The sequence below is a fragment of the Vidua macroura genome, chromosome 1 (assembly GCF_024509145.1).
Source record: "Vidua macroura isolate BioBank_ID:100142 chromosome 1, ASM2450914v1, whole genome shotgun sequence".
NCBI lineage: Eukaryota > Metazoa > Chordata > Aves > Passeriformes > Viduidae > Vidua > Vidua macroura.
Window position 1 is genome coordinate 54806754 of NC_071571.1, and position 25269 is coordinate 54832022.

Genomic DNA, 25269 nt, shown 5'->3' on the forward strand with positions numbered 1-25269 from the left:
TGCCCACAATAGCATCCCACCCCAGTTTTTCCAACTGCAGGGTCTTAAAGAGACAGTAACAATTTGGGGAGCAGATAGATAGGGAATACAATAACCTTTTGAGTTACCCACAATAACAAGTAACAGTTTCTGCTGATGAAGCATTAAACATTGATCTAGTAGTAGGCAGGTACTTTTCTATGCACTTTCCATGAGTCAGAATAAATCATGCATTAACTTTTCAACACAGACTGATCAGAAATTATTCAGTCACAGACAGACTGAATAGGCTTTATGTATCTTTTTATACTGACATAACTATAGATCTTTGTGGTTAATTTTTTTCTGATACTTACCCAGATGTAGAATATATTTACTTCTGACATGACCTGATTTGTAAGTCTCTCTGTTAGAAAGGAATGTGTAACTAAGATTACAAGATTCTTGAAGCCAGGCAAGGTCTGTGGTGAGGTAGGTAACTAGCTAGAGAAGACTTGAAGGCTCTTCCCAAGAGCAGATTCCATTAGCAGCGTCCTGGGGGCCTCTAGACAGTTTGCAAGCTCCTCCTACTCTGCAGAAACCAGTGGTAAATTTCTTCCGCAACACAGCTGGAACACAAGGGAAGGAGAACAGCTTTGATAAACAGTTACTCATAATACCCGAGGACTCTGCTAAATGTTGCCTGGTGAGGTTTCATAAATGTCTCTCTCCCACCTTTTAATCAGTTTTTCTGAGCAAGCTTGTCCCCAGCATTGCTCTTCTCCATAAATTAAGAGGAACACCAGTGAACTCAAGACAATAGGTCAGCATCACACGGGGAGGTCACAGAGCAGAGGCTGGCCCATGTTCTCTCCAGCAAGAGAACTGTAGCTCGTATCCTGAAAGGTCCCTCTCTTCTGTTGTTTTTAGCTGGTACCTGTTGGTGAAAGGACTGCAGCATCAGAAGACAGTGCAGCTGTGGCAGCAGGAGCTGCCACCACTGAGCAGGAGGATGTTGCTGAAGGTGACAAACCTCAGGGAGAAGAAAAAGAGGCTGATATGTCTCAGGTAACTCATGCCAGTGCATGGGAGAGTATGTTAAGGGAATCGGGACAGATTAAGCAGCCCAAGAGAGGCAAGGCTACTGCAGTTCTGTGCCCCTAGGTTCAACCAGTAGCAAGATTGATGTTCTCTTGGGATGGCCCTAGGAAGGTCTCACACAGGCTATCCTTTCTTCTAAGTCCTTACTTTGGGTTGTGCCTGCCTTTGTGTCTCTGTACTCCCCTAGGCTTGTGGAGATGGGATTTAATTGCCCTCTCATGGCCCTGTGAGCAGCATGGACAGCATGTTGTTTGGGCTATCCCCCACTGTTGTCTCTCTGTGCTTCTCTGTGTAGATAACATTTATCACATAACATAACAGGGCTTTCTGGAGAAATACGCAGAGAAGCAATTGGATTTATCTTGTATCCTGGCACCATGTCCTATCAATAGCATTACTTTGTTTCATGTAAGTCATGGCAGTCAAGCCATGTATCCATATCTGGCGTGCTGCCTTTTCCTCTGCAACCTCTGAGGAGCTGGCAAACACCTGCTATAGCAGACCCTGTAGCTAGGCAGCCAGTTATTACCTGATTTCATTGCATATTCTATTTCATCTGTGCTCCAGGATAAGATGGTCTGGAAGAGGATCAGTGAACATGTTTTTTTCAGGTTGGGTGCTACAACAAGTTTTGTTAAATGCTTTTTTTACTGGGATCCATGATTGGTCAGATGCTACTTAGATTTTTTGCTTTCTCTGTTCCCAGTTACATTGTTGTAAATCAGGAGAGATCCCTTCAGTCAAAGAAATAGGTCATATTTCCTTCTTTCATCACCTTCTATCACTATTATCCTGCTGACTTCCATTTCCAAATAAAAACAGTACAGTGACTACTGGAACTTCAAACCTGCCAAAACTAGAGAGCGGAGTGAAGGAAAAAGGTCTAGTAATTTCCAGAAACACTGAAAATTAAGCCCAAGCTACCTACCAAGAATTTTTATTGTTTAGTGCAATAATGTGTAAAGGAAGTTTAGGAGGACTAAGGGGAGCAGTGATAACAGGGAGGGGGTTATTCCTTGACAAATACTGTTTTCTGTCTTAAGAATTCATGGTAGAGGAAAAAATAAATTTTCATCCCCATATATGCCCTATGCAATAAGCAAACAATAGTGTTTTCCTGCTTGAAATAAAGTACTAAATAGTTTTGTATTTCTTTTCTGTGTGGGGTTTGTTTTTTGGTTTTTTTTTTCCCAGGAAAAGGTCAGCAGCATCCCTTCAGTAGTAATAGATCCAGCATCAAACAACGAGGGGGAGGGAGAACATGAAGTCATCATGAATGAGTCCAGAGATGCCAAAAGAGAGATGGGCACTCAGGTCACTGACACTCCTCTCAGTGAAACTTCCCAATCTGGAAATGAGCAGAAACCTGCTGAAGAAATCCAGGCTGTACTTTCTCAGGATCAGCCTGTTCCAGCAGAAGATGCAGTTTCAGCAATGCCATCTGGTTTTCTCTATAAGGTCTGTTTCTCCATTCTTCTTTTAGATATCCCTAGCTTCTGTGGATGTGTCTTGTCTGCAAAGGTAGTGTCATGATTTGTTGAGGGCAAAGTATTCTTAGTTCATCAGCCACATGCATGCACAAATACGTGCAACTACAAGTGTAATATTGTGCTGTTGCTTCATAAGTAAAGTCTGAAAAGATACATTTTCTGCATGCTTGTTGCTGTGCATATCCTTATGTAGCTATAAGATTCATTGAAGTACAAGAACCCTTGAATCTCACCAAATGACTGCTGAAAATTAATATATTGAATAAAACTGCACTGGTACATAATTAATCAGTAATATTGTTGATATATGCTAATTATATATCTGATATGCTAACAATATATTTGATCTCTAAGGTCCCTTGCAAACCCGATCCATTCTATGATTCTCTGATCATTTAAAAAATGGCTTTTTTCTGGCCTGAAAATCGGTAGTGGAAGTACTGATTCTATTGAAACACATGGCTACAATTAATGGTAATGAAGCCAAAATGTCATTCAGTAACTTTAGTAATAATATAAACTATTAGGGTAATCAAACAGAAAAATTTAATGAGGCATAAGAAAAATTCTTTCCTTGGCTGGCAAAACCACCAGGGTTTCCCGGTTCACAACGTTCTTTGAAAATACTTTTAATTTAGAATCACTGAGCAGCAGAAAAACTCCTTGAGGATGGATGAACTTTACATACTTCCTACTATAATTTGCATAGTTCAGACTGATTAGTCCCATAGCACTCTCTAAGTATGCCATTCTTTGTGGTCTGTTCTTGTTGCTCAATATTTTCTGCAAACTTTGTGGATAACAGTAGGGTAAAGGTAAACACTATCATGCAACTCAAACATGCTGACATAGTTAATCTTTTGCTTTTCATCCCACTCTCTAGGGTCAGACATAGAGAAGGAGAAGCAGAATATATGCTTGCAATCTGGTTCCCAATGCCACTTTCTTTTATAGTTGCAGAGTTATCATGGAGCTGTCTGTGCTTTGAGAAAATTAGACTAGCTATCTTTTAAAGAGTTAAAACCATTTACTTAAAATGGTCTGTTTACAATGACATGCTGATCTTGCCAATGTTTGAATGCTCACCCCTTTGAAAGGCAGATATTTTTGGCATACCCATCTGCTGGTAAGTGGGAGTTCCTTCCAAGGCAATCATTAATTAGGGTTCCCATTACTCACCTCTTTGATTATCTGTTGCAATGGGTACTATGTATATGTGACTCAAATTTTTATAGATATTTTAGATTATTTTTATAGGTATTTTATAGATACATAGAAGAGTAATACAACAGTGGCCACAACAAGAGAATGAGAGAATGTAAAGTTCCTGAGAGTATTTCTCAATTTTATTTGTAAAATCCTGCCATTCCTCTCGCAGATTTCATGATAATGGTGAATGGAAGCAAGTTTCTTACATGGGAAAAATGAGAGCGGCAGGCCTGTCCAACAGGCAGGACTTGTGGAATGTTGCATTATTGTCTGTTCTTGAGATCTTGTAATCTGGGGGAAGGATCTTAAGTTTCTTCTGATAGTCTCAGAAAAGGAAACTATCTTTAAGTTGTCCCTGCTTCTAAGGAAATGCATAAAAAACTGACATGAATCAATGCCTTTATTATCAATTTATGGCTGATCAAAGGAGGTGGTTCTGTTCTTGTGAGATCCCAACTGGAGTGCTGCATACAGTTCTGGTGTCCCCAGCATAAGAAGGACATGGAATTTTTGGAACAAATCCAGAGGAGGGGCAAGGTTGATAAGAGGACTGGAACAGCGCCACCTCAAACACAGGCTGAGAAAATTGGGGCTGTTCAGCCTGGAGAAGAGAAGGTTCCGTGCAGACCTCATGGCAACCTTCCAGTATCTGAAGGGGACCTATAGGGAAGCTGGTGAGGGCCTCTTCATTAGGAACTGTAGTTCCTTGTAGGACAAGGAGTAATGGGTACAAATTGAAAGAGGGAAATTTTGGATTAAATATTAGGAAGAAATTTTTACTGTGAGGGTGGTGAGACATGAGAACAGGTTGCCCAGGGAGGTTGTGGATGCCTCAGCCCTGGCAGTGTTCAAAGCCAGGTTGGATAAGGCCTTGAACAACCTGATGTAGGGGAAAGTGTTCCTGCCCATGGCAGGGGAGGTTGGGACTAGATGATCTTTAAGGTCCATTCAACCTGTTAGGATTCCATGATTCTCTGATAATTTGAATATACTTGTCTATAGCATATGTTTGCATAAAGACTAATTTTTTTTTTTCAGTCCAGATTTAACAAGTAATTTTGTTGAGAAAATGTCTTCATTTAGGTCACATCTATATGTGTGGTGATTTTTCTTTAGGTTGAAGTTCTGCATGATTTTGAGGCAGCTAACAGTGATGAGCTTAATTTAAAACGAGGAGATATTGTACTAGTGATTCCTTCTGAGACCACAGCTGATCAGGTAAAAATGTGGTTCTTGCATTGACATTTGGTTCTTTTGTTGACATTTTTCTTTATCTTAGCTTTTTTTTTTCTTACTGATTATAGTTAATGGGAATGTGTATTCAAAATTATGTTACTACAAAAAACACAAAGATTTTACTTATGCCTTTGTATGTAGTTTCATTTGAGACTAAATGGCACAGTTGACTATACCTGAAGTCACAGATACATATTATTAGCAGGATCTGACCTCTGCATATTTTATAGGGCTGATTTGTGCTACATTGTATTTTATATTGACACACAGTTACACAAGGATTTCATGCAGAGGATGACCTACAAACTTTGTTACATTGTTCTATATCATCTTGTCAACATTCCAGTAGAATTGATTACATGCTCCCTAAAGGTTCCATTTTTATGTGTGATTTGAAGAAATAATGCAGATTCAGCCACAGAGAGCCCTGAGAATGCAGACAAATCGTGGTGTCCTATAGCCAAAAGGTATAGAGATGCTGCTCTGTGTTAGGTGCCTCTGATAACTTTGCCCCTTGGAAGCCTGAATCTAAATTAAACAATACTTTAATTAAGGCATCTAATTTTGTTCTAACATTGCATTTCAGGTGAAATTTTAAACAAATGAATTCTATATATTAAATTGAATTGCAGTGAAGTATGTTGATTTTGGCTGCTACTTTAAAAGAGAAGACTGTACTGTACACTATTAGCATCAGCCACCCCATGGGTATCTGTTACTTCCTATAGTGTTGGTAAGAAGTCTCCCAGTTGATTTGGGGGTTGAGAAGTAGGGGACTGGATCCTGCCTGATCAGATAGCTAAAAGCACTGCTCTGAAAGAAGAATACATCTTAAAATAGGTCTAAATACTAATGCCCTAAGCACATATGAGTCCTGAGAACTGTGTTTGAAATTGTTTTGCTGGTTGATGCTGTTCTAAGTTAGGTAGTTATCAGTCCTCCTGGCTGTGCTTTCTTTAATTCAAGATACGAATTCTTGGCTTTTGTGAATGGTGGTTTTTTACTTATTTCAGAACAAAATATTTACACTACAGCAGGTGCATAACTCTTTCTATTGGAATGAAATATATTATCCCTACTCAAATTATGCTGTCTTACCTCATGGGCAGTTCAATTGATTTCACTGTCAGTGTTTGCAGAATAGGACACTACTCTAAGGATAGCAAAATATGCTCTCTGACTCTAGTCTGGTTATTGCTAGGATATTAGGTGTTAAATACATGATAATGCTTGGTGAGTCCATGAAGTGTAATTATTCTTCTGGTGTGCACTGAAATTCCCATTAGCATTAATTGAAGTAAACTGTGTGCAGTGATGGAGAAAATAAACCTTTACATATTCATGTTTCTGAAGCCATTCTTTTCATATATTTATTGCACGTTACATATTTACCCCTCATGTTTAACATCACCATAAAGCTCAATACTTTTGTCTTTTGCCAGGTACTTTGTTGATTTCTATAGAGGCTTATCTTTGTAATTCTTTATTCTCCTTCAAAAATTAATTGTCTAAAGATGTAATTCCAATACACCTGGTAACATCAACCTCCATTTGAAGCAAACCAGTCCCACCCAGTGGCTTTTTCCATTAGAATTGTGTTGAAGTTATTATCCAGTAAAACTGTGTATTCCTTTCTACAGTCCATACTGCCTATGCTAAGGAGCTGCAATTCCTCTATTTCTTAGATATTCCACATGCCTCACTTCAATGTACCCAGTCAATGTCACAGATAAGCTGGATCTACTTTAATGATGCTTATTTGGGGCAGAGAGCCCCCACTAGCACACACAGCCACCCCACAATCATGACTTGATGGTGTATGTGATTATCTGTTCAAGCTGTTCTGTCTGCATATGTACTGTCTGTACAATAATAATATGGCAACAATAGAAGTTCTGTTTGCCACACATTTGTTTCAGTTCCTTTTCTTTAAAGGAAAAAAGATACAGAGTTTCTTAGTGAGATGAGAGTAGATTGGTCATTTTTAAAAATACCAAATGATTTTATTCTAGGTAGAAATTGTCACACTTGAGAGAATCCAGTACTTTCCAATAAGAAATCTCTCATTTGTTTGCTTGGACAGCTGGTGATTTATTGATATTTTGCTTGTCAAGTCCTGGTTTGGGTTTCCAGGAGTTTTTTGAAAAAGAATTACATATTTTCTAGAGATAGTAACTCCTGAGTCTGCAAGAACTGTTCTTTCTTCTGACTGTCGATACATAAATGAGAGAAAAAATATCTCAGAGGAAAAAAATTAGGATTCAGAACTATTCTTCTCCCACCTAGAATATTAAGTTCAGCCAGGAGTTAGATGGGCTAAAGGCTGTATCGTGTGCTTGCAGTCACTTGGTCTCACAAAATTGTAGTCTGGTAGAACAGAGAAAATGGTCTGTGCAAAATTAGAAGCAGCTTTTTAACCAAAACACCAAATCCTTTAGCCATGTTATTATGAAACACCTTCAGGTCTGAAGCTCATAGTGAGGAATGGGGGAGACCTGAAATTTAAGAGACTCTGTCCTTTTCTTTGCAGGAGGCTGGCTGGTTGACTGGCATTAAGGAATCTGAGTGGCTTCAGTACAGAGATGCAAATAGTTATAAAGGACTTTTCCCAGAGAACTTCACACGCCATCTGGAGTAGTTCTCCCAGGCAGACAAATGTAGTATGAAACTCAGTCAGTAGGTTTTTAACCTCTTTGAAACACAGGAGCCCACCTTTTTGTTGTTTAAGCTGTTAATGGTTTACAGACTGGTGCCAGACAAAGCTAGTTGAAACATATCAAATGAGCATGAATGCAAACAGTTAAGCTGGAATTTCTGAAGCAGTACATGGGAAAAAAATCAGATAAAAATGAAGTGTCCATATTTGTTCACGAGTATGTGGCGACAGGTTTGTTTGTGCTTCATCAGAGCTATGGTGATCCTGTATTTGATCCTTTCCCATGAAATCTGAAATTAGCTTCCTCAATACCAAAACCTTAACTTCTCTGCACTAAGTGTATTGTATTTTGTTGCACTGTAGAAAATTTAATTAATTATCCTGTAGTTATAAGGTCAAACTATTACAAGTTCCATGTGTTAAAAAGATAGTTAACTACTGCAACATTTTTCAGTGTTATTTTTGGACATGCATAATATATATACACAAGAACTTATATGTGTATATATAAGTGCATATGGCTATATGCATTTTCACAACTTCATTGTAGCTCTTTGGCTGTGTAGTATCATCCAGTACATGCATTGCTTTTTCATTTTCTGGCATTACAGGTAATAGTTTTGTTCAAAGCAAAACTAACTACTCCATTGCCAAAACATGATACAATATCTGTGTTTGTAATGTGAAATTTTCATTCTTAGATGATGAATAACTTCATGTTCAAAGCCGCTGACCTTTGAGAAGGCATGGCTCGGTCTCCTCTTCCAGCTGTAGTAGTTACAATGAGATAATCTGGAGGGGGGAGTTGTTATGATGCTAATCTATACTTTTTTATTTAATTGGCTGAATACATTTTCAAAAAGAAACAGAACTAATCTCTGAGAATAAATAAACACAATATATTTTCACTATATGTATTTATGCAGCATACCTTCACAGAACCTTAAAGTAAGATATATATATATATCCTGTATCAGAAAGTCATCTGTAACTTATGTTTTCCAGTGCTGTGTCATTAAAAATAAACCTTTGGTCCAAAGAAGCTGTTTCTTCTGTGGTGCTTTTTAAGTTTTTTAAGAAGTCCATATAATTTATACATTGTATTATATAATCTAATCTTAATTTAGTACCTCTTTTTCCAAAGGAATATAGCATAACAGGTGCAACCTCTAAATTCTTGTTCTCAACCTGAGTTGTGGCCAGAGTTCCAAAAGGTCTGAACCCCAGCTCAGCATGTCTCTCTGCTGCTCTTCCTGTTCCCAACTCTCACCACCAGCTAATATCTGTCCAGTGAGAAAGGGAGCTTGTCTGTATTTAACCATCACTCAGCTGAAGATCTCTGTCTCTTATTAATTTTTACTTGTCTACTTTTTTTCATGTGGAATGTAAGTTTTCTATAAATTGTGTTTGCCGAGGCATGGAAGCTGAAAATATTTAGGAACATCTATATTTTCCTAGGAATGCACTTATTTTTCATTAAACATTTGTCATCTCGTAAGCAAACAATATCTGTTTCCACTCCATTCCTAATTTGCTAAATCTCAGTTGAACAAACAGGGGGTTTGTGCATCTTGAAGAAGAGGAGAGTTGATTTTTCTCTGTTTTTCAGGGTCTCTTTCAGTAGGTTTCAAAGGTAAGTGTTGATAGCTGTGAAGAAACTGGATGGCTCATTTGTGATAGCTAGGATTTTAGATTTGAAATATCCAGTGAGTCTAAGGAGGTTACAGGAAAGCACTCTGGTTTTCTGTTCATTCCTTCAACAAGTTTGATCTAGGGCCAAGAATCTCTCCAAGGACAAAACTTACTTTTGGTTTTCTTGTTACAATAAATTCCAGACTTCAGCACGCCATTTTGAGGTGGTCATAATAACCTATTACACTTGGTTTACAGTGATACTCGTGATAACCTTCCGGCTAGTTTCTTGCTTGACTGCACCTCAAAACTTGCATTTCAGTAATGACTGCTCTACATATCACTGGAAAAGCCCAGCACTGTACAATGGAACTTCAGTTTCCCTGTGGACATGACATCACCACCTCTTTGAAAGGGACCTACTATCAAGTGAGATCATTACGTGTGACAGTCCTAACCCTAAGGTCATTATGATCAGCCCAAAGCATTACTATGATCAGCCAAATGTATTCTTTTACCAGGTGTCCATTGTATGCAGTTTCTATTATTAGGGGCCCTCTTGGTTTTAGAAGTATTGACATCAAACACCCTTGGTCTTGACTCTTCTAATCTCCTTGGTACAGCACAATGTGACAGATTAACAGAGGGTTTTCAAGTACACTTAAGATTGTACATAGATAGGAAAGGTCTCTGGCGTACAGGAAAAAGCTTTCACAATACTGTCTTTATTTGTTGGCAACAAGATATACTGGTAAAGTTCCAAAAGCCATGATATTGCTCATGATGTGTCATTTAAATGCTGCAGGTTACTGGGTAGATGGCATACCATTCTGACATTGAATATGTGTTAATATCTCACATACACAACGCAGAGCCACAAGTGTCTTGCAGAAAGGATGAGGAAAATTACTGTTTGCAAAATTCTGTATACTAGGATGATACACTCTTATGTCTGCAGCTCATGAGGTGAGTCCTGTGCAGTAAGTGTTATTTCTCTGTGATCTATAAAACTTTATTCTAGGACAAGCAAGTGAAATACTTTTCACTATGTACTGCTGTTACATACATGATACGCTTGTGTTACACTGCATTAACTGGAGTTACACTCCATCTGAAATTATATTAGCCCAAAATTATTTCTCCCTTTACTTGGATTTTTTTTTATTCACAAACAGTGTTGCATTTGGCAAATTACTGAATTTTGTGCTTTCAGAGTGATTGTAAAGCACAAAATTGTTTCTTGGTTTCTCTAAAGGCTTATTTATGCCTAAGAGAGCATATACTACTAAGCTTTTTGAGCAGGTGTAATTTATAATTCTACATAAAATAAACACTTGAAAGATTTAGGGATCAAATCTCTTGATCCCACAGACTGATTATTCATGGTGTGGTCTTTAAAGAAAGACAAAGTAACTGAAGATAGAAGAATATGTTTTGTGAGTGAACAAATAAATGGAGTATCTGCAGCTCATCTATCTGGTTTACAACCTTTCATGAATAATGAAAACTGCATAACCTGAGCAACACTTCTGTCCTTTCTCTCCTCTTCCTCTCCCTATATTGCTTCATCTCTTCCACTAGGTGCATCTGTCCCTGGCACAGAAGAAGGAGGGGAGGCTGAGGGGTACAGTCCTACTCATAGCATGGTGTTCAATTCCAGGATGCTCTGATTACTGATGCCCTAATGTCAGAGTGATGTTAAATAAATCAAAGTCTCATTAAGCTCATTCTTAACAAAAATTTTGTAGTGTCTTGCTGACACAGAGAGAAAGCCACTGTGATGGGTAGTTTTCATGGATGGGGTTGGAACGGAGCAACCTTTGTCTGAAGAACACTTTACAAGGTTGTCCCCTCTGCTATGTGCAGGCAGAGCATAAGCAAGTAGCAAGCATAAGTACCACAGTAGCCTCAAAACCACCACAGTTTGCTGTTTGAAGTACAAAATCATATTTTATTGTCAGTTTTTAAAGCAGATTTAAAAGATCTATCTTTTCCCAGCTGCAAGTTCACTTGAGCAAATCTACCATCTTCACCATTCTTTGACTTTTAACCTTTTTGTCCCAACAGTCTTCATCCATGTGATTTCAGCTCTGATGCTTTGTGCACCTTGTCTCTGCCAGCATCTCAACTATATCTTTCCCTCTTTTTAGTCAGGCCTGTTTATTCAGCACAGAAGCCTCACACGAGAAAAATGCAGCACTTTCCAAATGGTTTCTCCTGTAACTAACAGGAAGACCTCTTAATTAGCATTAATTTGCAAAAGCTGAAATTTTCCATAAGAGGGTTGTGCTGCATATTCAGATGCTTAATAACAGTTAAAGGAAACTTTCATGAAAGAAAATACCCAGACAATACTAGAAGTACCACTCTGTGTGTATGTATGCAGGCTTTCTATCTAGCCACAGGCACTAAATGCAATGTAGTTAACAACAAAGTACTGTGTAGCCACCAAAACTTGAGTATTCAGGAGCTGATGGTACTCATATCTGCTTGAAGACAGTCCACAAATGCAAAGTCCTCTATGTCCTCAGCCTGGTTTCAGAGAAGAAAATAGGCTGGGTTTTCTTTTGGTGCTATCAGAGCATAAGCATTGGTATGAACCAGATAAACCCCCGGTCACTAATAGCGCCTTTATATTTACCTAGACAGCCTGCTTGAGGTACAAGGTATAATTGGACCAAGAACATCAAAGCACTGGAAAGGTAAGTAGTTATTATATTTCTAAGGTACATGCTGCGAAGGAGAAGGCTAAGATAGTCCAGATTTCCAAACTTAATTCATAAGAAAGTCAACATTTCTGTATTAAAGTTTTTTTAAATGTAACATATTGACCTGCAATGGAAGGAAGAATCTGGCTGTATGTCAGTGAATGAAAAAAGAAATAAACCATGTAATTTTGAAGAATTAACTGCAGGTTAACACATAATTGCCAAATGATTAGATGTACTGGGGTTGCATGGCCTGGTTTTTGGTAGTGGGGCCTACAGGCTTCTGTGAGAAGCTGCTGGAAGCTTCCTTCATGTTCAGCAGAGCCAGCCCCTGTTGGCTCCAAAGAGGGACATGCTGCTGGTCAAGGCTGGGGCAGTTGGAAATGGTGGTAATGCCTCTGTAATAACAGATTTAAGAAGAAAGGAGAAAAGTTATTGCACAGTTGTAATTGTGGCCAGAGATGAGTGGGGTGACAATATGGGAGAGGAAAAACTCTGCAGACACCAAGAGGAGAATGTCAGTGGAGAACGAGGGGGAGGAGGTGCTCCAGGCACCAAAACTGGGATTCTACTGCATACTGTGGTGAAGACCATGGTGCAGCAGCTGTGCCCCTGCAGCTTATGGAGGACCAAGGGGATGGAGAGATCCACCTGCAGCCCATGGAGGAACCCTTGCTAGAGCAGGTGGATGCCTGAGAGGAGGCTGTGGCCCTGTGGGAGACCCATGGAGAGAGAAGCCCACTCTGGAGTAGCCTATCCAAGAACTGCACCCTGTGGAAGAGTGACCCATGCTGCAGAAATTTGGCAAGGACTATTGCCTGTAGTATGGGCTCACATTGCAGCAGTTCACAGGGAGCTGCTGCTCATGAGATGGACTCATGCTGGAGAAGTTCTTAGAGAACTGTCTCCTGTGGGACAGACCCCACTGCAGAGCACAGGAAGGACTCCTCTCCCTGAGCAGTGGGTGAAACCACAGGTGATGAAATGACCACAACCCCTATTCTCTGTCTTCCTGCCCCGCTGGGGAAGGAGGTAGAGTAGGGAAGGAGGGAGGGTAGGGGAAAAATGTTTTTAAGGTTTTTTTTTACTTCTTATTATCCTGGTCTGATTTTATTTAGTAAAAAATTTAATCCAAATCTCTATTTTGAGTCTGTTTTGTCCATTGCCCTATTTAGTGAGTGATCTCTCCCAGTTGTTATCTCAAGCCATGAGATAAATTTGATAAATTTTGTTAAATTTTTTTGTTAAATTTTCTCTCCCCTGTCCAGTTTGTGGAGGGGAGTGAGAGACCAGATTTGGTGAGTACCTGGCATCCTCCACTACACAAGGTCATGCAAAATTCTCTGAGTGGCTAAAATCTGACAGACCTGTCATGGTTCTGTAACTCCCACTGTGTCATAGAGATACACAAAGAAGTGGAGGTTGTCCATAGTCTTTGGCAGAGATTCAGAGCCCTGCATTTTAAGTCTGTAAGATGTTTCCCATGACTGTGAAAGAGGCTGTGCAAACGCTGAGGATCTTTAGGTATCTCCTAGCCCAAGAAAGAATATCACACTACTGTCCACCTAAAAAGAACTCATGCAAATTTAAAAGACAGATGTTAAATAGTTTTGCTTAAAAATCTCAGAGTAGGAATTCTTGGCATCCATCCATGCCTGTGGATTGCACAGCTGCTCACAAAGAGCTTCTGAGAGTTTTATTCCTTTATACCCAGCACAGGTTAGTAGATGCTAGAATTTGCATTGGCCAAATAAACTGTCATTTGGCTCAATCTTCAACTATGAGTTTGTTTCATTAATATCTCTCATTATCTGAAGTTGGCTAATGTCTGCAGCCACACACAGCAAATTCAGGGCCATACCAGAAAAAAAATCAGTTTTAAGCATGCTAACTGGCTACTTCAATCTGCAGGCAAACAAAGACAGAAAACCACTTTATCAAGCTGCAGCTCAAGTCATTAGAGCAACATATCCTTGAATTTCATACATGTCAAAACATGTTGTATACCAAACATGGTAAATCTGCACCAAATAATAAGTTGTTCAGCTGGTTCAGTTCAAAGTGATAATGTTGGTTTAAGAAGAAAACTAATTTTACATGCTACTTCTGCTTAAAATAATTTTATAGTCTGCCTGTGGTTAAGTAAATAGCTAAATTATTAATTGCAGGAAAGTATTTTAAAACAACCAAGAAAAGATATCCTTCAGGATTATATAACATGCCCTACCATTGTAGAAGGTCCTGGGAATATTTAAAATATGCTAAAGTGCCCAAGTGCACTTTATACAAAGGATGTATTTTATACAAAGAATGGAAAGATCAAGAGGGGGCAAACAAACCAGCAGAGACCCCCCAAAAATATCCTTAGGGGCTGGTTCCCAAAGGGATGCCTCTCTGGATGCCTGTGCAAATCTTCTGCTCAGCAAAGGCTATCATCTTATTATCAGCAGCCTCATTGTGGCAGCTCCATGACCATGTGCCCCTATTTCCTTCTAGCTCACAAACTCCATGCTGGAGCCTCAGTCCTGCTGTCCTGACAGTCATCCTGGCCTCTCCAAGCTAAGAAAAGCAGTGATGCTGAGACTGGTGGGAAGATGAAATTCTAGAAACTTATTTCCAGATGGCTTCTCTTAAGGTTGTCAGGTCTGGCAGTAGTTCTCTTTGCTCTGCATCAACCCCAGAAATATTGGTAGGCAGTGGGCAGCAAGTTCTATCAGCATAGTAAAGAATGGACTGATGAAGTAACTTGGTTTCCAGTGTTAAACACTTTGAGCAGAACATAGCAGGTTTAGTGATTTGCAACTTCATTACATTTTTGACAGACTTCAAACTCTCCCCAGTAAAATGGCAGGGGAATGAGTTTGAAGTTTAATGTAATTATGTTCTCATAATGAATAATCAGATGAAAACAACATCTGCTTTACATAACTTTTCTTTATTTATTCAAAGATTTTACTCTTTAGAAATGACCCTTGGAGCAAACTCTCACACCCTGTGAAACTACTGAAAGATTTATTTTTGTGGTCAGTTGCTTTGAGTCCATTACCAAATGGTCACAAAATGCAATGACTCTGGAGGTAGATGCAGGGAGTGACACCTTAGCAAATGCTCTGATAGCTTATTAACATGACAGATTTCCAAACTGAATATTTTCTTTCATCCAGTTTGAATGTTTGAAGACTGCAGAGGTTTGTGCTCTCTTTGAAGAGGATAGAATTAAATATCTTTTATTTCAGTGCTGATGGAGAAGCTGGCAGTCATATTATAGTCATGATTGCTTATGGCTATTAATGTGCCCAGGTTAACACAGGACATCTTTCCCTGTAAGTATGAATGTGTCTAGAGATATGTGCATACGCTTTCGGTACACCTTTTCATATGCTTTAAGGTGTAATAATATTTTTCCTACATCCAAGTGAGTAAGTAGAGCCTGCACTGATCAGATATTTTGCTTTAGTCCTGAAAAGGTCCAAACTTTGCTCTCCTATTGATTTTATCATTCAATGAAAATAGGGTTTTCTTTATGTTCAATCTGACCCTTCTCATTAGCCTACTAGATACAATCTCATTAGTAGTACTCCAGGCAGGAACCACACTGCTCTCCAAACAAAACAGAGGACCAACTATCTTAAACAAAATCCCCCATGTCATAAAAGGAACATTTAGGAGGAACTTAATTCAGTTATTGTGTTTGCTGTCATGGTTATGTCTGTCTGTGGTGCTTCAGAAGTAATCTCTGTGAAACCATCCCTACCTCTGGGGAGTTATGCTCCCAGTCAATAAGCAAAACAGATGAAGACTAGGGAAAGGGTGCAGAATGACTCTTTTTTTCAAGTGTGGCACTTCAAAGAGAAGAGAAGTTTCTGGCTGGGCATCATAAAGCCCAGCTGAGCTCACTGCAGCCTTCTCCACCACTGCAAAGCCAAGATTTTGCTACTGACCTGAGAGTAGGCAGAGAGGGAGAGGGGGCTGAGGTCAGGCTCCAGCAGGGCTCTTTCACCAGGTTATTTATGGGCATGTTTACCAACCTGATCTCTTTTTATGGTGAAGTGACCCGCCTGGTGGATGCAGGAAAGGCTGTTGATGTTGTGTACCTGGACTTCAGCAAGGCCTTTGACACTGTCTCCTACAACATACTGCTGGAAAAGCTGGCAGCCCACAGCTTGGACAGGAGCACTCTTTGCTGGGTTAGGAACTGGCTTGGATGGCCGGGATCAGAGAGTGGTGGTGAACGGTGCTGCATCCAGCTGGTGGCCAGCCACCAGTGGTGTCCCCAGGGGTCTGTGCTGGGGCCAGTTCTGTTCAATATTTTTATTGATGACATTGATGAGGGGGTTGAGTCTTTCCTTAGTAAATTTGCAGATGACACTAAGCTGGGAGCATGTGCCAATTTGTTGGAAGGTAGGATGGCTCTGCAGAGAGAGCTGGAACAGTTGGATGGATGGGCAGAGTCTAACAAGATGAAGTTTAATAAGTCCATGTGCCGAGTCCTGCATTTTGGCCACAGTAACCCCCTGCAGCATTATAGGGTGGGGATGGTGTGGCTGGACAGTGCCCAGGCAGAAAGGGACCTGGGGGTACTGGTCGACAGCCAGCTGAACATGAGCCAGCAGTGTGCCCTGGTGGCCAAGAAGGCCAACAGCATCCTGGCCTGTATCAGGAATGGTGTGGCCAGCAGGAGCAGGGAGGAAAGAGCCAGATCATTAAGCCCTTCCTCAGAAGGAGGGAGATTTCTAGAGAAATATCCCTATTCAATACATGGTCTGATGAGACCACAGCTACCTAGTGTGTATGACCCTCCTCCACCACTGTTTTACTGTGAAATTGTAAAAACCCCCTGATTTGTCAAACGTGTATCACTGCACACTAAAACACAACTGATGTGTTCACTGATTATGTCCTTACACCTTGGGTAGTACAAGAGCCTGGCAAGGACTACATCCAAGATGGATCCAAAATGGTCACAAAATGGACGACCAGTCACAAGGTCTCACACTTTTATAAGCTGTAGGCCATTTGCATATTGGAGTTAATTGTCCAATTACAGCTTCAGGTTACGAAGTCCCATCCTCCTTGTTTGCCTCTTCTTCAGTTCCCTGTTGTTTATACCTTTTGGCCCGAAGCTTGTAACGGTTGTCTTTGGTCTCAAGCTGGAAAAGGATTGTTTTGTCTACCTACTCTGTTAAGAGAACTTACTAACACTTAATATGAAGCTCAGAGCTACACCTCTAGGCAGCACAGAGTCTGAAAAATATGAAAGCTAAAACTTAAGACATCAGTATTAGCCACCTGGAGCTGTGCTCTCCCTGCCCATGATGAGAGGAAGTATGCACAGGAAGAAGTGAAATGGTATTGTGGAAAAAGAGAAGACCTGGGCACAAAGTATTGCTCCCAGGATATAAGGACATTGTTCCTAATTTATTTGTCATCTCCTACTCACGTCCTGGTACACTGAACGCCTTACCACTGTTATGTCATCACACAGTATCAGACTAACCTGCAAGCATGTTAGCTATGTTAAGTATGTTAGAAAATGCCTAGGCTAGCTGTCTAAACACATAGATGGCTGAGCACTCAATCTTGGGCAGCACAACAAGCAGAGGACAGGGAGGAGGAGGTGCTCATACAAAGGTATATGTAGCCAGTCTGGATTTGGGGAAGTTTTCTGCCTGGATGCCAGGAGACTAAAGAACATGTCTGCCCAGTGAGACCTCTGTGGGTGCTCCACAGCTCTCAAAAACTTGTCCCTCAGTCAATTGTCTGTTATTATCCAGAGGAGCATGAGGGGGCTCACAAACAGCCATACCCTGGCACAGAGAGGCAAAGCAGAGAAAGATGCAGGTGCCTAACAGGCAGAACAGCAGCATAGTGACTTGTTCTGGTTAGAGTCTTCCAGGCACAGGCAGCACTTGTGAATGACATCAAGTTTTCACATCAACACATGCCTCTGTGCCTCTTTTTTAACAGGAAATTAGCCTAACATGATTAAAAAATCACTTGTCTCTTCACCAATTAATTTGATTTTTTTTTTTTTTTGAGGGGGCAAGGTATATATCTGGGGGGTTTTTATCTCATCACAGTTCAACCCAGAGATGCTGATCCCAGTATATCTGAACTTCCTTTTCTGAGGAGCCACTGCAGAAGTAGATAAAATTACAGGCTTCTTTAAAACCTTCCAATCTTGTCTCTGGCCTTGTAAGTATATGGTATTTATTAACTATTCTTAAGGGTGTCAGAATATATTTCTTCTTGGGTTTATATCACACTTCCATTGTCACCCAGCCTACTTGTACATTTTAATATCAGCAATGTCCTATTATCCAAGTCTCAAGTTCAAATTACACTTGGCAGATAACTTGTGCACAAATACCTTGATTACCCTGAGTGATGGTTGAGACATGTGTGCAATATAAGCCAAAAGATGCAGAAAAGCTTTTGCATTTCTCTTCCTCCTTATATTGTGCAGCACTCTTTGTCAGACTTTCTTCCTCATGGACGGGCTCCCTGTTATTTGAGGACACCTCTTTGAAGCCAGCAATGGGGATTTCTTAATGCAACCTCATCACTGCTGCATTCTCTATGCTTTCCCTTCAGGTGTGTTCTGGGCCCTTTACCAGCCCTTTACTAGGAGCCAGTCTCTATCACACAGCCCAGTCACTCAGAGGACACTGTCAAGTTTATCTGCAAAGTAACTGGTGGTCACAGTTCACCTACATCCACTCTTACCAAGTGTCACCTGGGACCCCCTCTACATACACAGAGATTGGTCTGTATCACCCTTTCTGGGTCTGATATTAATTGGAATCATAGATTTCCTCTAAAAGAAGTATCTACCCACACAGATGCCTGCATGCTGCTGGTGCACGAGCTGGACAGCTCAGCGTTATCACTCACTGCATGGTGTGGGACTGCACCCACAACCATTCCCTCAACCTCTGTCATTTACTACAGCTGCAATGTGTTCACAGAAGAATGATCAAAAAATGACATGAACTTTTTGCATGGAGACATGCCAGCTTCTTTGTCTAGACATGGGAAAACAGCAGCCAGAAATGTCAGGATGTGCTTGATAGGGAACTGGGGACATCCAAGATGGGGGAAAGGAAGAAGGGAGAAAAGCAATCCTAAATGACAGAGGGGAAAGAGGGAATTCTGGATGAAATTGCTGAATTTACATGTCCCACGGCAGTTTCCAAGTTTTATCTCAGGATAAGCAACTTTACAGATGCAAAACCCAGAGAAATGGAAGAAGAAAATGATGTCCAGGTGTGAATTGAGAAGGGCAAAGTAAATGCTGAGGAATCCTTATGAGAGAAACCCACCTCTAACTGACAGTCTTTCCCAAACTATCTTCAGTTGAAGACCTGGACAGGAGAGAGAAGGCACTGCATATACCTGTGATTTCCAAGGGGCCATTCTAGGAGCCACATAACACTGTCTGCTGCAGCCCCCTCTTGCTACTCCAGAGCAATTCAATACAAGTGCAGTCTTTACGAGAGTTAATAAGAGATATCTCATTAACTAGTATACTAGTATGCTGTCTGTCCCTCCCTAGGTTGTTGACTTCTCCCTCTGAGGCTGTTAAATTATGTGAGGTAAGCCACACAATTAATAAGCAGCTGGGAGAAGATGCTAAACTGTGGTATATTTATCAAATAAAAGTCAAGTACAAACAAGACCTATTTACAGAAACATGAGACTTAAATATACACTCTCAGCAAACATATAAGAAGACCCCTTGGACTTTGAATGTGAAACTCAAATAAATTTGGGAGCTGAATTACAAAGTGTGGAAGTGTGGGAATTACTTCATGATTCTGGGAAAATTATATCTTGCGTAAGCAATTTGTTTCTACTCTAAAAACAAAGAACTCCAATAGCAACAGTATCAGTAAATTGTCATTATACATTTTTTCAGATGATCTGGATGAGGAAGCTGTGGAGATGAGAGATAGCCATGTAAGACAGCTGTTCATCAGCAGGTTTTCAGATCTCAGTACGGACTTTTTTTTCTGGTCTGTTTGATTAATGCCAGCTGATATAAAAATACTTAGACCCATGTGCTGCGTTTGGCTTCGGAAGGACCTGTTGAATAGTTTTAATCACTATTTTGATTAAAAAATCAGATAGTAAACTACACAAGATGCATAAAAAGCATATTTTAAAAAGGGGTCTCTTGCTGATTTCAAGACATAAGAACATGAAAATTAGTATATTACCACTGATGACATGTCATATAAGTTTATACGACAAAACATCTCCATTTGAGCTAGAGAGCTAAACTTACATTTCAGCCTGCTAAAATTTGTAAGGGTAACTAGACCATGGGAAAAGCCTGACTATGAAGACAGTGGCCTTGATAGGCAGAGAGAAATCCCACCTATTGAGTAATGTCAAAATCAGCAGCTGTAGGGCCAGGTAATGGGAGATATTTGCTGGTCGGGCATACTTTTGATGTATATTTGTAATATTTTAATAATTGGAGTCATCAATAAAAGTTTGAAAACACAGGGATTTTTTTTTTTTCTGCACTGGATAATTACAAACTATGACTGTAGGAAGAGGGATTTCTGGTAGAAGCTGTATTACAGGATCCTATTTTATGTTCAATGTTCAAAATAAATAGGACAAATTGTTAAAAGAAATATTTTGGAGGTATCGTCATGGGATGAAAAATCATCCTATAGAGCCTCGGTCTGTAAGAGAGGTAAGAAATTAAGCTGATCTCTGTCTAGTACCTTATCTGGCAAATACAACTTGGAGATTAGGGCTCACAGTACAACAAGCAAAGAAAAAAAAGGTGACTCTACTCGGGGAATTTCTCAGGGAATTTCCAGGCAAATTCCCTGTGGAAATAAAAAAAGAAGGAAAAAAACACGTTTTTCTCAGTAGTGAGCTCTCTTCTTACAAGGGCGGGTTTTGGATATGAGTGGTTTTTGGGTTTGGGGCAGGAGGAGATGTTGTCTATTTGTTTGGGTTTTTTCCCTTCTGTTTGAGAGTTAACCAAAAGGAAATGGCTCATACATCATTATTTAACCTGTAGGTGGCACAGCCTCATTGGATAGTTTTCGGCCATTCAGATCTGCTTCATCCCCTCTTGAGGCTGACCCTGACCCTGTGCCTGTAAGGAAGCCCTAAGAAGAGCAGTGATGATGTCGTTGCTGAGAACTTTCTTCCTGGCAACTGTTTTTTCTTGTACTTTTATGTGCCTTGCTCATCCTGCTGCCTGCACAATCACCAGTGGAAAAGGGGATGTTCTCATAACTTCTTTATTTTTTTCTGTTTTATTGCCACAGGTGGCTCTGCACAAGACTTGCAGCAAACTCCTATATCCATCACCCAGCCAGAAGGCAAAACAGTGCTAATCAATTGCCATGTCTCCAGTCCTGACTTTAGCAACGTTTTTATTCACTGTTACCAAAAGAAGGTCAATGCATCTCCCAAGTATTTTGCCTACATGTTCTCCAGGTTTTTCCTTGAAAACCAGTCTGATAAGGGGAAGTTTACTGTTGAGAAGGATCCCAGCAAATCTGTCTGCACCCTGACAGTCAGCAAAGTAACACTGCAGGACTCTGCCACCTACTATTGTGCTAGCTGGGATGCACAGTAGTAGAAAGCCACAAGGGACCTGCACAAAGACATGCTCTACTTTACAAGTAAGAACCTGAAGTGTTTGACAACACATAGGAACACTGCCACCCTACTTTTCCCAAAAGCTTTGAATCAGATTGCACAGACAGCCAGATACAAAAGATGCTGCTGAGCTTTGCAGATGTACACTAGAGGCAGTACCAGCAGAGCTGTTATTTCACTTTACCAACAAAAAGGGCATTTTTTGGGCCAAGATGGATTGCCTCTGAGTAGGTTTATAAGATGGCAGGTTTGGCTAAAAGCAGGATCCTGCTAAAAGCAGGCAAAAATCTTTCTGTTTTCAATACCCTTCAAGCTACATCTTTAGAATAAACCCCATGTTCTGTCATTTGTGTGGCAGAATAGAAGGTTATAAGTGAAAATAAACTTGAAGCACCAGTCAAGACTGCAGATGAAATATACCAATTTTATACTTTGTCACTTGAGACTCTGGTTTTATTTTCTCTTTGTTTTCTGCTTGGAACTGATCAAGTTTTCATTTAGGTTAAAACACAGGTGTCCTAATTTACTTCAGTGGGGCTTCTCATCCTACAAAGCAAGACTGCAGCTGTAGAACAGATGTTTTTATTTTTGCAAACAGAAAGATATTCCTTTGAGTTATTTCAGCTCTTTCTGTTTATGGATAAACAACATATAGATAAGTCACAGGACCATTGTGTTCCAATCCCAAAGGACCCAGTATTGCCAATCTCTAGTATGGGGTCTTCAGATCACACTGAGCACTGGGGTACCAGTTGCATTTCACAGGAGATTGAAAGATCAGATTCCTGGTACAACTGTAGGACAACAGTAAATGGATCTGTGTAAAAATGCTTGAAAAAAAAAATTAAATGCTGGCTCACATAAGTAAAATGACATGACAACAACAGGAAAAGGGGAATTGGTTTCATTTTCTTTCCAAGGAGTGACCTTCTGTCTGAAAAATTACTTTGAATTGCACAAAATAATTTCTATATTTTGCTTTACCTAATTGTCTTTATTTTAAACTAGGCCTATGGGGGCTGTAGAGCATTTGCATTTCTTTGTATTGTGATTCTTTCCAGCATTTGGAGAAGCTACTCTGAGGTGTAGCATCTCACCTTACCTGTGACAAGAAACAGTCACAAACTCAACAATCCTGCTTTTGCGCTCCCAAATGTCTGCTGTGTATTTTTCTCATTTTCAATATTCGTGTCATGAGCAGTAATTTCACACTACTCCAATTCATTTAGCTCCATGATTTGAGTTTTATTTGTGTTTTATTGGCAGCCAACCTGAGGAAAAGTCTATTTCTTGGTCCGAAAGACCAAGGAAGAGTCCAGGCATTGTTTAGAAGCTTTCAAATAGTCTAAAAGCAGTGGTAAAATTTGCTTCAGACTACAAAATTACTTTGTACATGAGTTAAGGTAATTGGAGGAGGGAGGGAGGGAGGGAGGGAGGGAGGGAGGGAGGTGGGGAGGGATGGAGGGAGAGGTTTGGACCACTTATGTGTAAAGCTATAATCTGACTGTTAATTTAGCAGGGTTCAATCAGGCTGCTTTATCTCAGACAACACCTGCCAGGACAACCTCTCCAAAGGCCCGAGTGCGTAATGTCCTTTCCTCAGTTGCTGCGCTCTGCCCCTGCTGGGAGTGCTGTAAACTTCCCCCTGAGGGCAGACACAAGAAAAAGCACTCAGGATGCTGCTGCTTCCTCTCCTGGGCGTGGCTGCAGCCTGGTCTCATAGGTTCCCTTTGTCATCATGACACAGGGCAGTGGAAGGAAGCATCCCATGTTTATGTGTGTGAATGAATAGCAAGCTAAGAGTATTTGTTCTGTTTTCCCTCTTTCTTTCTAGATGGACAAGCACAAGTGCTTCTGAAGCAGAGAGAAGTATCCATTGCCAGAGGGCACAAGACAACTACATTAATGGACTGTATAGCTGAGGATATTTCTGACTTCCAGTATGCATATATACATTGGTACCAACACATACCCACCAAAGCACCAGAACAGATCCTGTATGTTGGACCCAGTGCAGTTTCTTATGATGATAATTCCTATAGCAACAAGTATTCTTCTTCAAAGAAAAGTACAAACATCTGCACTTTCACAATCAATGACATTAACTCAAATGATGTAGGTACTTACTACTGTGCCTACTGGCATTTCCACAGAACTAACAGGTGACAGGCAGCCTGTGTAGAAAGCTGCCTGTGCCCTGAGGGGCAGGCTTTCTGTCAAACACAGAGAATTATAATTGTACTTTCCTACCTCTAAAACACCCCAACATGTTTATGCTGAGTATGTTTACATGAATATCAGACAAGGAGAAAAGCAAAGATGTGCTACAACTTAGGTGGCATACTGCTCTGTGCTGGAGAAAATGAGCACTCCTGTGGGTGATGGCATTGCAGCTAAATTATATCATAACACAGATCATCTCTGAACAATACAGGCACTTTCCCAAATACAGTCTGAGAAAGCAAAAATGAAGAAATATTGGGGAGGAAGCATAGGAGAATTATATTTGCACTTAAGATCTAGCCTGAGAGGCTTCAAATACAGGTGATGGTGAAGATACTTATCAGTAGTAACTTCCAGCTTAATGGTTATGATGACAATGACTTTCATAGGCAAGGATATTACACTGGGCAACACCTGAAAAGAATATTCCAAGAAAGAATGTTGAAGACCATTTACAAGGACAAGCTGCAGATTAAACCTGGGAACATATAAAAATGATGATACTGCAGCTCTCTAAGCACTGCTTAGTCAGCTCTGAAGAGAGCTGCAGTGAAATTCATAGGGCAAGGGTATTCAGAACCCCCTGTCCATGTGAGTTCTTTTTTTGCTATTTCATTGTAAATATATCAGCACTATAGGACCTGACACAAACTCATGTATTTATCACAAGGACAACAGGAGAATATTAACTTTCTGTACTAGTTGTAACATGAGATTTATTTGTGTACAGTGCTATTGACAAAGGCCTAAAAAAGATCCAGACAAGTCTCTCTTTTGGGTCAGAAAATGTGAATTTTTTCTCAGGGAAGAGCATGATGGATGATGGCTGCTGCCCAGGGGACCATTTGCTATAAAGTCTTTGTGGAGCACATTTTCAGCCTTTGAAATCATGGAAAGTACAAGAAAATGCAAGGGGCAGCAAATAACTGTCTGGTAGAAATGCATGCTTCACTCTGGTTTTGCCACAGCCACTGAGGCTGTCTTGCAATAGAGCGACCAGCTGTATTTTTCCTATTTGGTGCTACAACCCCTTTATCAAGGAAGGCAGGCACTTGCACAGAGGTCCAACCACCTCGCTGCTGGCAAGACACTACTGCCAGAGGAGCTCCTTATTTCATGCAACAGAAATGCAAAGATCCTCAAAAGAAATGTGTCATGGCTAGTCAGTGCAGTCAAATGTTTATACAGCATTTTCTGTATCTGTAATTCTTGATGCACAGCGAAATTAACAGCTACCTGTTTTTTCTAAGATACATAGATAGACAAATATAATTAAGTATTCCTAGGCCTGTTCGTATGCAGTTGGAGATGCAAAGCTAACCAAAATCCTTCCCCTCAGGAGAGCAGGAGAGACACAGTCCATCAACCAATCTGAAGCAGACAAAACTTTTTTCTGCCCCTCCACCTCTTTCTGCCTGTCTTG

The 25269-nt window shown here is 40.3% G+C and overlaps 1 protein-coding gene across 3 annotated transcripts in view; it reads left to right on the top strand.

Annotated features, from left to right (window-relative positions):
• Positions 1-8692, top strand: part of AMPH (amphiphysin) — a 135999-nt gene extending 127307 nt beyond the window's left edge. For all 3 annotated transcript variants that reach the window (XM_053971642.1, XM_053971623.1, XM_053971631.1), the window contains 4 exons: positions 889-1026; positions 2254-2517; positions 4875-4976; positions 7525-8692. In XM_053971642.1, the coding sequence (XP_053827617.1) occupies positions 889-1026; positions 2254-2517; positions 4875-4976; positions 7525-7632 (612 nt within the window). In that variant the 3' untranslated portion in view covers positions 7633-8692. The remainder of the gene's footprint in view (positions 1-888; positions 1027-2253; positions 2518-4874; positions 4977-7524) is intronic.
• The last annotated feature ends 16577 nt before the right edge of the window (positions 8693-25269 follow it).